The sequence below is a fragment of the Carya illinoinensis genome, chromosome 14 (genome assembly GCF_018687715.1).
Source record: "Carya illinoinensis cultivar Pawnee chromosome 14, C.illinoinensisPawnee_v1, whole genome shotgun sequence".
Taxonomy (NCBI): domain Eukaryota; kingdom Viridiplantae; phylum Streptophyta; class Magnoliopsida; order Fagales; family Juglandaceae; genus Carya; species Carya illinoinensis.
The window spans coordinates 10,463,965-10,477,599 of NC_056765.1; the positions used below are offsets into that span (position 1 = coordinate 10,463,965).

Consider the following 13,635-nt stretch of genomic DNA (forward strand, 5'->3'; position numbering starts at 1 on the left):
TGCCCATGCATATCCAAAGGCAAAAGGCCAACCTCCACATCAAGTTTGGTGGGCCTCTCATTACTTTCCACACACTCTTTGGCCCAACTTACAGTCCACGTGGCAGCTTTATATCTTATCATTTTATGTTAAATAATATTAAATATAATAATTTTTTATATAAACCTCATATTTATTATGCAGAAAACTTATGCAGTGTAAAATTATTTTGTAAAATCTTTGTATGACTACAACATTTTTCAACTATGATATATTGCAAGCCACCGGCTAGATTGCGTCGAAAAATCTAGCTATTGAAAGCAACCTCTATGACGGATATTTTTTAAGGCCCACCATCATTTTTGGTGTCCCTAACTCTTTACTAATACAACCGTACATTTCAGATGCAAGATCTCTCAAATATCCCAAGTGGTAGCTAGATCTAAGAATGTTTAAATTTTACTCCAAAGAAAAGAATATCTCGGTTTTTTTCTACAGATTCAGGCATCTGGAAGACCCTAAAAAATCATCAATACTTCTTCAGTCTCAAGGAAACAAATATTACAACATGACCCAAACAACCAAGCTTTTACCAACCCAAATTTCAACTACCTTCCTTGCTTATTTCTCAGATCTACATTATAGGAGATAGATTTCCATCTATACTTGTTAAATGGGTGATCCAATCCAGCACTTATGGCCATGCCATTTTCATCATTTTCCCCTTCCCTTTTACTATTAGACAGTCGCTTTTATCTTGATCGTCAAAATGACATGACATCTTTTGATTGCCAAATTCCACCAACCATCAAGTCTTATCAACCCACTCATTTTCAGCTCCAATCCGTCCAGAGCTCCGGCCACCCATCTTTCCAAATGACGCGGCTAGGCCCTTGAAGCTGCTACTTCCCTCACTGAGGTTTTGGGACCTCCTTGACCTTCTTAACTTGCAAGAACTCGTATCACCACTATTGAAATCAGAGTCGTCACAGTCTTTTATATCTGCAACCACCAGTTTGGAGATGATGCCTCGGCAAAATGGGCAAACTGGCGGGGTTAGACACGCCGTGGTCGGGTTGGGTTTATTGTGGCAGCAAAGTGCTAATGTGCAATGTGCACACATTTGGTGGCCACAATCTTGGACTTCAATTGTGCACATCTGCTCAAAGCATATGGAGCATAACTCAGCATCACTGACCTGCATATGATTGCCCCAATGAATATGTCAGTTTCAGATTTGCAGCAATCAGTTTCTCTAGTTAACAGAATAATATTAGAAGACATGTCTCTTAATAAAGAACGTTGCAAGAACAGAATAATAGCAGTTTACCATCTAATAGCTGGGACAAGACCCAAAATTGAGATAGTTTTAAGACTTTACCTAAAATTGTTCCATTATTACAAGTCTTCAACACTACCTGATGTGGCAGGCTTCCACATCAATAGTGGTGTCGATAAACAAGATTACAAATTAAAAATCTTTCTTTCTATTATGCAACAGATTGAAAAAGCTTTGCAAGAAACTCACATTTCAGACATTCTGATTCTACTACCATCGAAGAAAATCAAAATTACATTAAGCACATCTACAAGAAGTGAAAGAAAACTAGCCTCAGAAATGTTGTCCTCCACGCCAACATCAGAATGAGATGGAGATGGAGATGGAAGGGAGTATGCAGTGCCCTTTAAAACTGTCTTCTCCCTCTCCCTGTTTGCCGCCATCAAGGCTTGTTCTAACAGATCTTTTGCCTCCTGATTAAGCTCACCAATGAACTTCAAAGGTGAAGGCCAGACAAGAGGCTCTGCAGATGAAGGATTCAGCAAGGCTGCACATACACCATGCTTGCGCTTCAAAGCAACTAAATATGGTATTCTCCTGCAAACACATAATAAAACAAATAGTTCACGGTTATCAGTATTTGAAAAATCAATTTGAGCTAAAAGCCAACAAGTTCAATTTATATAAAACGTCCTGAGCATGGAATGTTATTCTACATCAAAAGAAGGAAAAAAAAAAAAAAACACAATTAGCTGGAATAAATCAACAGAATGGACCGCTAAACAATTGGATATGGGATTAACATAAGGATCTTCTGTAAAGCTAATATCTCCAAATGGCCCTATTAACATGGCCAACTTTGCAGATGATTTTAACAGGATCATACAAGATAAACCACAAATTATTTTCCCGTGAAATATGTTAAAACTAGCTGATATGAGGAATCCAAGCATGTTATTCAGCTTTCAGCACATTCGATTGAGAACATAATTACGTTTCGATTATAATTCTAAAAGAAAACTATATCATACCCAGATGCATCTCTTTGAAGACGATCCGCGCCCCATGCTAACAATGCACGGATGCAATCCAGAGATCCGCCTCTGGCAGCCAGATGAAGCGGAGTACTTCCCAGGGAGCTGTTGACAGCAATATATCAATCCAAAGAAACAAAAGAATATCATGAGTCAATACCAAACAAATTAATCACTGGAAATATTACCCGTATCCGCCGGTTGAAGCACAAACAAGAGCTCCATTGTTTAGGAGAATATGTACACAATCAGGCCGTCTTTGACGGGCTGCTAAATGCAGAGGTGTTGCTCCCCTACCATCTCTAATATTCACAAACCGTGCAAACCCCCTGCAATCAAATCACCATAAATATCAATATCGAATACTTGGAAGCACTATAAGTCCCGGGAGCGCGCGAGATCGATGCGGGGAAAGAAACTAACCAAGAAACAGCAACGGTACTAGATTGAGCAGCAGAGAGAATTGCTTGAAGGCAATCGGCATGGCCGTAGTAAGCAGCATAGTGCAAGCAGGTTCTTCCGTGAAGGGAATCAAACATCAATATCTGATAATAAGATTACCCACTTCAATTTTCAGATTCAAATAAATAGAAGAGAAATCTGAATCGTAAAGCTGGAAACTTTACAGACATTTGCTCCAGCTTCGAGGAGACTTTTGACGCATGACATCTTGCCGTGCATTGCAGCTAACATTAGCGGAGTCTGCAACATTTCAAACCAATAGATCAATACCACAACTAGTGGACGCAAGAATGAAGAGATACTAACCTCACGATCAATCCATTCTGAACCAAAAAGAGACATCACATTCATACCACGATAAAATGTCAAGAAAATATAAATTTGTGAATACACACTCGTACCTGCTTTTGACGATTCAACAAGTCTGGATTCATAGATCGCTCCAAAAGCATGGACAGAATCTGCAACGTACTCAAAATGCCGAAACACGCATTAATAAAGACCCAAAAATCAATCGGAAAAATAAAATTAATAAAAAAGGTAGAAATTTCATCATTATGTCAAAAAACCCATAGTCAGACCGCCAAAAAGTCGAAGAACAAGAAAATAAGTCTTGAAAGAGCACCCACCTCGACCTGGGCATTGGCAGCGGCTATGTGAAGCACAGAGTGGTGATCATAGGCAGTGGCGTGGTGCAAGAGAGCCGGGTCTCTCTCCAGCAGATCCTCCACAGTTTTCAAGTGCCCAACTTGTACCGCCCTGAAGAGCCCCTGCTCGTTACTCCCCGCGCAGCTCAATCCCTGACCCATCTCCCTCCCTCGCTCTCACAATCTACACAAACACAGGGCACTTCACGGACGGTCCCCGGAGAGGGGCTCTAACTCTAACCGACGCCACCTTCCTCCACCGCTGGAGCCTTTCCCTCACATTTATAAACCCCGTAATCACAGAGAAACTTCAGCCTCGGAGAATAGAGTGAGGAAGCGGGAGCGGGCAGGTAGGACAGGTGACCGTGTCAGTGAGGAGGCAGTAAATGGGACTGAAGTTGGGCAGGAGTCAGATCTTTATCGGGCAGTTTTAAGATTCCGCGTACAGAAACAGTAGACCTCACTGCGTCTGTAGAGTCGTAGACGACTACGAATGATTATTCCCCTCGACCCCAGCTTTCGCAGCCACAACCCTTTGATTATTCGTAGCTATTGTTCTTGACAAATCTCAGCCATCAAATTTAGTGCTTTACCGTAGAACCTAGGAAATATCAAGGGCATAAATAGAAAAAAGAAAAGAAACAGAAAAAACATTGTTAGACGTATGAAATGAAATATCATAAAATAAAAATTGTTCAGCCCCTCTATTGCATTTCTCTAGCGTATCAAGAGTATGTTTGGACATATGGTACAAAATATTTTATTGAATTAAAAAAAATTAGAGTAAAATATTAAATAAAAATATAAAAAATTATTTAAATATAAATTTTTTAATATTATTTTTACTTTAAAATTTATAAACATGGTATTGATTTTTTTGTTTGAATAATAATTGGGTAATGAATATATGAAAATTTTGTACACAAAAATGATATTATGTCTCATTGTTTTGCCCCCTTACTTTGATCATGTATTTTTTTTTTAATTTTTTTCTAAAAGGTAAGAAAGTGACTATTAATATATTGATTTATTTTTTTAATTTTTAAAAAAGTATAAAAATATGTAAAGAATGTAAGAAAGAAAAGGAAAATAAAAAATATAATTTACACTAAAGACACACCCAACTGTCAAAGCTGAACGGCATAGTAGTAGCATCCTTTTGTAAAGTTAAAATTAAAAAGAGTTTTATATTTGGATTATGTTTTAAAATAAAATTGTGAGAAATTTTATAATGAGATGTGTCTAAAAAAGGCTTAAGTCTTGAATTTAAAAAAAAAAAAACTAAATAAATTTACAAACTACATAGAATAACTTATCTTTTAATAATAAATCACATTTATTTTTTTAAAAACTAATATGTGGGACTTGCGAATCATTATTTAACAAATTAATCGTTTTTTTACTTTTAAGAAAACTCTTAAAACTACTACTGTTTTATAAAAATACAAGAATACAACATAAATTAATCATAAATAGGTTGGTAAGTTATCGTTCACCAATAATATAGACATGTTCATCTCCAAAACAAAAGATTTCTCCCGTTTTAGGATATAATTTTGTTAGAAAAATGGTATGCGCGCGTATGATGTTTTACATGGGATGAACTATGAAGGAAAAAAATGGATGACAGAATAGTATTATTGAACTTGCAATTACAATGATACTAATTTGTATGCCAAAACGTTTTTTTTTTTTTTTAAATGTGCTAATTAATTTGATGTAATTTCACAAGGAACATATCGCATTTATAATATTCAACTTATCACTTTAAAAAAAAAAGAAGTCACTGTTATTTTTTTTTTTTTTTCTTCTATTGGTCTTAGATTTACTTACATTTTCAAATAATATGCGAGAAAATTGTATATTCTTGAACTGTAAATATATTTATATACAGTTTAAAATGTGTAAGTCTCGCATGAGTCTTATATTTACTTACATTTTCAAATAGTAATACTTGACTCACTCAAACTATTTGAATAGTAATGCTTCATATGATCTTAGAGTGTGCGAGTCTTATATGAGTCTATTATTAAAAAAATAATTTTTTTATATGAATTTTAAATTTATACACTATTTTCAAAATGAGTGTGCAAACCTTTTACACATATGCATCTTAAAACTATAAATATTATTTTTCTTATTTAAAATTATTTGATGCATTAAATATGCACAGTTGGTGGAAAGAAAATCATATGATATGAGTCATGACAATTAATGATGTTTTTAATTCCAACTTCAATATCTTATCTTATCGAAAATGGGTCTCCATACAAATTTTTATTTTGAATTTTTTTATTTAATAATTAAAGAAGTATTTTTTAAAGAAGATATGCATTTTTTTAAATATTTAAAGATATAAAAGAATTAATGAAAAAATTTTAAAAAAAATAAATAAATAAAGACCAAATGGTCTTATGCTGAGCTATTCTCGTGCTAGAACCTCGTTTCTGCAGTAGGACAATTAATAATGTTGTGCATTATATCTTATTCTTGAAATTGTTCTTTTTTCTTTTCTTAGCAAATAAGATACTTATTAATTAACTAGCGGATACAAGATATAAGTTTGATTGAGTAGGAGTCCCTTACAATCTTTTCAAAATCAACATATATTACAATACGTATAAAAAAAGGATAAAAAAGATGATTGGAGTCAAAAGATTGGCTCTCACTCAATTTCAACAAGGGAATATCACTTAGTGACGGATTTAAAATAGTTTAAGGAACAGACTATAAAACTGTAACTATAAGCCACCATACTAAGAGGTGTGCTGCAACGTGTTGGTTTGGAATGGTTTGAAGGAACTATCACGTCCACTTTCACTTGATCCTTGATTAAGGAAAGCAAAAATATAATATAGAAACCAAAAACTATGATGAATTGCCGACAAGGGGATGGAGCTGGCAGTGGAGGCACATACAGGCCACACTCCAAAGCCGTTAATCCTAAAACGGTCATGCGTGCTAGCAGAAAGTTCTCCAAAATACGGCGACGTGTGAAGACCACGAGCAGCAGAAGCCGTGCATGAGGCGCGTACGCCTTTTGAATGAGCGGATTTCTTCTGCCATCTTGACAATCAGCACTTGGGAAAGCTGACAAAGGGGCACATGTCCACCCTAGGCCACCGGAAAGTAGCATTTCGGCAAAGATGAAAGGTGCTAATGGAATAAAACTTAAAAAAACCAAAAAATATAAGAAGAAGAAAATAGATAACTGGAAATAAAGGCATTGGCCAAAAAGGAAGGGAGGTGTGTGGAGCTGAAGCACCGACCCCCTGGCCCTCAGTGAAATTAAGAAAAAGTTTTCTGGATGGGACAATTTGAGAGTCGGAGAGAAACTATGCTAGAGAGAGAAAAACTCAGCTTGTTAGTTTTTATATTGTTCTTACTTTAACGATGAACAAGATTTTTAATCATAATTTTTAGTCAGTATTGTAACACAGTTTTAAAAAGCTATATTTTAATAAAATACTATATTTTAAAAAAATGGGTGCAGAGAAAATTTGCACTCTTGAAATTTTTTCGACATTCTATTTAAACATCATGTTTAAAAACTACAAATAATCTTTCATCTCTCAAAAATTATTTTTTCAAAAATACGAATACGTAAATAATTTTATTTTGTAATAGAATATTTTGTCGTTCATAATTAGTATTTACATAAATAATCTTTCCAATATGATATTTTATGATTAATATAAATTCCTTTGGTCTAGTAATTTTCAAATCTAACGAAGATATGGGTGGGTGGCGTGGCCTCCATTGCTACGCCCTGCCTAGGCGGAGCTGGCTACTCCATTCATCATTTGTATGTTCGGGTGCCCTGCTCACATTCCGGCCCAATCCAGAGCCCAACCCAAAATATTTATAATTATATATAAATACACATACACACACATACATATATATATATATACTAGGTGGGAGCAACGTGCAAAGCACGTTTGTCTAATTTTATGAAATGATTATTTGTAAAAAATAATATATATTTTATAAAAATTATTGATGTCACTTAATAATTTAAAGCATATTGGAAAAGATAAAAAAATTAGTTCAAAATATCATATAATCGAATACATATTTATAACTCCATAATTTTAATAAAAATGTATACGAAAAATTTAATAAAAGTCTAACACAAACGGTAGTTCAAAATATGTGTCGTTTGATGTTTGTATTATAATTCATCAATTTATGTAATCATGTAGACGATCAATAGAGACAATATTAAAATTCTTATTTTGCTGTTAGTTGAATCGATCAAGATCAACATAAAGTTAAAACATAATCTTTTTATAAAATTTGTGGTATAATATTTTTTATATATAGCATATATATAAATCCTAAAATATATTTTGAAGTTGTTGGTCGAATTTACTCTTTCTTGATTAGCTCAATGATCACGACTTTTGTCATGTGCCCATCATAGCAAGCCCACGTGTGGAATATGACTTAGTGGAAGTTACTTCCTACTACCATGGAAAAAAACACTTTGATTAAACACACTTGTATTATATATTATATGAGATTTTTAAATTTAGAATACTTAATAATTTGATTTAATGAAACGTATAATACACATGTATTATACTTAGGAATTCACGTCTTATGCACCTAATACACGTGTATATGTTAAGGAGAAAGAGAAAAATATAATAACTAATATTTAATTACTTATTATTATATAAACTATTAAGTATTGTAATTATTGTGATTAATAAATTATATAACAACATTGAATATTATCTCTCTCAACATTTATGTCTTCATTCTATATGCCAATTACATTCACACGTATTTAAACAAACGGTGTTAATTTTAACGGAAAAACAAGAAAAACCGTTAAAACAAGATTTTCCGTTTCATACACACTTTTTATATATAGAAGATATATATATATATTTGTTAATAAAACTATGTCGTTTTGGGGTTAACTTAAACCTAACCCATGTAGCCTCTTTCTTTTTTTTCTTTTTCTCTTTCTTCCATTGCTCTAACTTCTCTCTTTCTCTCTCTCTCTCTACCCCGCATCCTATTCTCTCCACTTTTCTTTTTTTGATTTTTTGTGAATTTATATTTTGTTGTTGATTTTCATTTGTTTTTTAAAAAAATTTGGTGTTTCACTTTTTCAATTGTCTATTCACCATGGGTGACTGGTGGATAGGAGGTTGGACAGACTAGGGGTCCAATCTGCCCCCAACATCCAGGCAGGGGGCTCCGCCAATCAACGAGTGCATGGTCAGATTCTGGGGTTAAATCCCCCCATGCCAAGGCGGGATGTGGGAAGCAACCCTATACAAAGAGATGAAAGTGAGTAACATGGTGGAAGTACAAACTATGTAGCTTTTTTGGATGAAAGTATATCTTTCATTAAGGCAAGACTTTTGGCATTTAAAAGACTAAAGATCTATTTAAGATATTTTTAGACTATTTTATTATTATTCACAAGTTATTCACTATTTTACTAGTATTTATAGATTATCTAAAATATTTTTAATATCCAATCGAAGCCTAAAATCTTTCTTTTTGGCTCATGGAATGAGGTATCCAGCATAAATGTGTATTTTTGAGTTTTGGTATGGAAACAGTTAATGCATTATTATGAGAATGTTGCTTATTATCCCACATCACATATTTTACATATGTTAAAAAAAAATATTTTTATTTAATTTCATTCTTGTTAAACTAATTGAGTTGTTATATTTATCATTCATACACCACATACTTGTTATAAGAAAAATGAAAAAAAAAATTAAAATAAATATGATATGTGATGTGTGAGAAAGACAATTAAAATTATTCTTATTTTATAACTTCATAATAAATTAACATGTTAATTAATTAAAATACACCAAAATTAAAATGAGATAAAAAAAATCTAAATATGAATATTTTATGTACTGTTCATAAATTTCTTATGGAATATGACCGTCCTTTTTTTTTTTTTTTTTTTGAAGCTTTACACAAATGTGGGCATGGCTCTAAATAAAGAGTGATTAAGTTTGGCGTACTTTTATTTTTAAAAAAAAAAAAAAAAACATATACTATTAAAAATAAAATTTATGCAAATTCTAAATTTTTCCATTTTCTATTTTTTCACTTGCAAATCTATCTAAGTCATTATGTTATAACTATTAAGCTTTTGTACATGTAAATACACGCATATATTTCTATTGGAACCTGCTACACCCAAAGACAAAATACATCGAAGGTGACCACCAAAGAGGCTATTTTTTTATTTTTTTTCATACATTTTTTTTTATATCTTTAGATTTTTTTTAGAAAAGAAATTCATAACATATTTAAAAACACTTCCTTAATCACTAAATAATAATAATAATAAAAAGATGGGTAGCAACTTCAATAGCTTTTGTGTGTGTGATAAGCATTACCCATTTCTACCGTTGGAATTATGAATGGAGTGTCGCCAAAGCAAGCCATGTGTGTTTCAAAAGATTTCTCAACATGCCTATCTTATTCCACTTATAAATCGGGTTCTAAGCAAAGCAATGTCTTCTCGCATATCATGACTAAGATGAGAACCCAGCTAGATAATCATCTTAAAATAAGCACTTAATTACTACCTGCTTTTTTCTCGAGGAATCACTTGAACTTTGATGTCCAATTACCCAAAGCAAAGTATATATCAAATTAATAAGGATAGTGCTATGTGAACTGATAAATAATTGAAGAAGTGAATTGATGACAGCAAAATGTCTTTTTTTATTTTTTATTTTTTTCTTTTAATCATATTTTACATAGTTTTAAATATTTTTCAAAAACATATTAATTCACTAATATCGATCAATTCCTTAACCATTAAGTTAAAAAAATTTAAAATAAATTCAATTGTCACTTTTATTAGTTCAATTAGCATCTTATTTTGGAAACCGTCATTTTCTAAAAAATGTTCATCATTTTCCTTTCGTTATATAATCTATTTTTCTCTACCATAATTTATATATATTAATTTCTTATAAGAAATGGTAAAATACATAAGTGTTATAGTCACAAAAATATTTCACAAAAATAAATTTATAAACTGATATGACTTTATATGATATATTAGATTTATTTTTATTTTGTAAAAAAATAATTTTATAATCTAATATATCACATCAAATCAGGTCAATTTATAAATTTAATTTTATAATATTATTTATAACTAAAATATTTCTATGATGAGAAATATTTTGGGATTCCGAGAATGGGTCCCAAGCATTTCTCCCAATAACATTTTTTTTATTTTTTATTTTTTATTTAGCAATTAAGTAAGTTTTTATTATTGATGTTATGAATTTTATTTATTTTTAAATATTTAAGAATATTTTTAAAATACATGAAAAAAAATATGTTTTGAACTTGTTGGGAACTTGGGTCCCAAGTCTATGGATGTAGAGCCACTCCCTGATATATATCCAACCAAGATTGATGCTGCTTTGCCGCTGGGCATACCCATAGGCTAAATGACACTTTCTAATTTTTTTTTCATATTTTTTTAATATATTTAAATATTTTTTAAAAAAATAAAAAAAAATACATCAATATACTAATATTTATTTTTTTAATCATTAAATAAAAAATAATAATAATACAAAATTAAAATAAATAAACGATCAGAATGTGGGAGAAAATTCATATCTACACTAACATTTTCCTATATCCAATGATGTACCTTCTACGAGTTTTGCTATATACAAGTAAAGTCACGTACTAATCTGCGTACCAATACTGATTCATTCATACTTTAAATTTAAATTAATACTGTTTTAAATAAAATTTACTTTTTGATCAATTAGATTAAATTAGTACGTAAATTAGTGCACAATTGTACTTACAAATAGATTTTTTCACCTTTTCTAAAGTTTCGTTTTCACAAAAATATGGTTAAACTAGAATAGAAGTCCTCAAGAAACTAAAGTCTGCACTTCAAAGAGAGCTGCAAAAATTAGAATAAACTATTAAGAACCAAAATTGATACAACACATAACTTTAAAGAAAAATGCTATGTACAACCGGGTTATAACCCTGCCGTGGCCTCGTATCCTACGTGGCTTAAAAATAATACAACGTCGTTTTCTCTTTTGTAATTCCCTCTCTGTTCTGAAATTGTACCTTCGTGTTTTCTTCAGTCTCAAACCTCTCTCTCTCTCTCTCTCTCACATTCGAATTCACCTTTCTCATCCCTCAAATCTGCAAAGCCTGTCTTCTTCTCTCTTCTCCATGAAACTCGCGAAGCTCCATCCCCATCGTTCTCCCTCTCCTCCAAACCTCCAAGCCGTCGGGGTCGTGCCCTTGCCAGACAGTCGCTTCAGTCTGCGCATCTATGGCTATGAGATTGAGTCTCGCAAGCGCTCCAGCCTCCAGCTATGAGTGAAATTTTATTAAAAAAAGTTTTAAATTCGCAACTTACTTTCGAATATCTGTTTTTGTAGATATTACGCTGTTGAACTATTTTTCAGAACCATTTTGTGCCAATTTATGTAAAATATATACTTTAAATCCGTACTAAACATATTTTTTCTCCTTTAAGTGTAGGCAATTTTGTTTTTTTCAATTCATCCAATAACAGTTATCTATCAAATTTTCCTAATGTGATTAAAATGTTTGGGGGAAATTTAATTGGTTATGTGGAAATTGAAGGGGACGCTTAGTTCGGCTGGTAACATCTTTGGTATTGTGACAGAGACCAAACATCAAGTCCTCTGCCTTTTCCAAGGGTTAGAGCGTTGATTCGGCAGTCATAGGAACAAAAAGGATTTTTTTTTTGGTGGAAATTGGCATATAAACATACTGGTGTTATTTATTGGACTCTTGTTTCCAGAGGCGTTTTGAAACTTTATATGTTAGTAGTGAACCCAGTTACAAACCAACCTAGTGAATCCACAAATGCAGATAAAAGAACAATCTAAAAACCAAGCTAAAAACTCAGCTAAAAACTTAGTTACAAACCAACGTAGTAAACCCACAAATGCAGATGAAAGAACAACATAAAAACCCAGTTAAAAACATTTTCTTACCCACAAATGCAGATGAAGAACAAGCTAAAAACTCAGTTCAAGCTGGTTGGCGAGATCGCAGCTTCCAGTTTTGAGCTCATGTGCAAGTTTCTCTCGTTCTGCATCCAAATGAAATCAATTTTCCCCCCTGCCGTTTACCTTTCTGCATTGGGTTACTTTTCGTTTTTTTTTTAATTATTATTTTTTATTAATATTTTAATTGCCATGTCAGCCCCAGGGCCGCGGCGGAGTCATTCTCCAGCGGTATGTAGCAGTTCTGAATAATAAAATGATATGAGTTGAAAATTTTGAGTTAAGTTGAAACTTTTGTGTAGGTCCCATAAAGATATGTTTGGAAGTAAAGTTGAGATGAAAATTTTTAATTTTTTGAAAATAGAAAAATTGTGGGTCCCACGACTTGAGAAAATAGAAAAAAAGCTACTCAACCTCCGGTTTGCCTAACATACGCCACACTCCTTCTATGTCACGGTTTATTATCAAAATAAACTGGGTTACCTTTTACTCTGCTCCCTACGCACTCTCTCTTCTCCATCACCCCTCAATCCGACGCCCTCACCTCAGACTCTTCTCCCTCTTCTTCATCTCCCCTAAATGCAGCTACCCTCTACCATTACTGTGAGACTCTTCTCTCTCACCCATCGCCCTTCACGTCTCTCTCCCTTGAACGAAGATCCATTTCTCTCACCCCCTTTAGTTCTGAACCTTAGAAGAAATCATCCTCGACGGATTCCAAGACCCACCCATCTGACTCACTTCCTTTAGCCTCTTCTCGCCATCCCTGAAGGCACTTTTTTTTTTTTTTTTAATCTCTACCTTCCAAAATGTCTCTTTCCTTCCTTAGTTTTGTGTTTGTTAGATCTATATTTTGTCTTTTAATGGTTGCTGAATTTGAGTATATTCTCATCTGAGAATGACATAAATTTAGTAGTGATGCCGGGGCGGGGACTGAAATCGTACCGAAACCGTGAGGCTGGAGAACCCGTACAGAAATGGTGCACCCAGAGGGGAACTTTTGTTCCACCGTGACGGAGTGATGAACCCATATAATTCCCTAATGATGCCGGGGCGGGGAGAGGGTCAGGCCGGCAAAGGACACGAGCTGGAGGCGTGGAGGAGAGAACGCGGGGAAGAGTTCTGAAGAAAGTGAAGACGAACCGAGGGAGGGGGAGAGAAATTGAAATGTTCTGATCAAAACTCGCGTTTTAATTAAAAAAACA

General features: G+C 33.1%; 1 protein-coding gene across 1 annotated transcript; it reads right to left on the bottom strand.

Annotated features, from left to right (window-relative positions):
• Positions 1-416: 416 nt before the first annotated feature.
• LOC122295104 (putative E3 ubiquitin-protein ligase XBAT31) lies at positions 417-3,832 on the bottom strand. Its single transcript, XM_043104151.1, has 8 exons — positions 3,384-3,832; positions 3,156-3,215; positions 2,923-2,994; positions 2,716-2,837; positions 2,481-2,621; positions 2,290-2,397; positions 1,591-1,855; positions 417-1,177 (listed from the first exon to the last, which is right to left on the bottom strand). The coding sequence occupies exons 1-8, from the start codon at positions 3,561-3,563 to the stop codon at positions 788-790; spliced, it is 1,338 nt and encodes a 445-aa protein (XP_042960085.1). The 5' UTR covers positions 3,564-3,832; the 3' UTR covers positions 417-787.
• Positions 3,833-13,635: the final 9,803 nt, after the last annotated feature.

Bases quoted from the DNA above. Each gene is read 5' to 3' on its own strand.
- LOC122295104 (XM_043104151.1), bottom strand. From the start codon at position 3,563: ATGGGTCAGGGATTGAGCTGCGCGGGGAGTAACGAGCAGGGGCTCTTC. The intron at 2,995-3,155 runs GTACGAGTGTGT...GAAATGTTGCAG, and splicing joins TGTTGAATCGTCAAAAGCAG to ACTCCGCTAATGTTAGCTGC. The intron at 1,856-2,289 runs GTATGATATAGT...ATGTGTTTGCAG, and splicing joins CTTCAAAGAGATGCATCTGG to GAGAATACCATATTTAGTTG.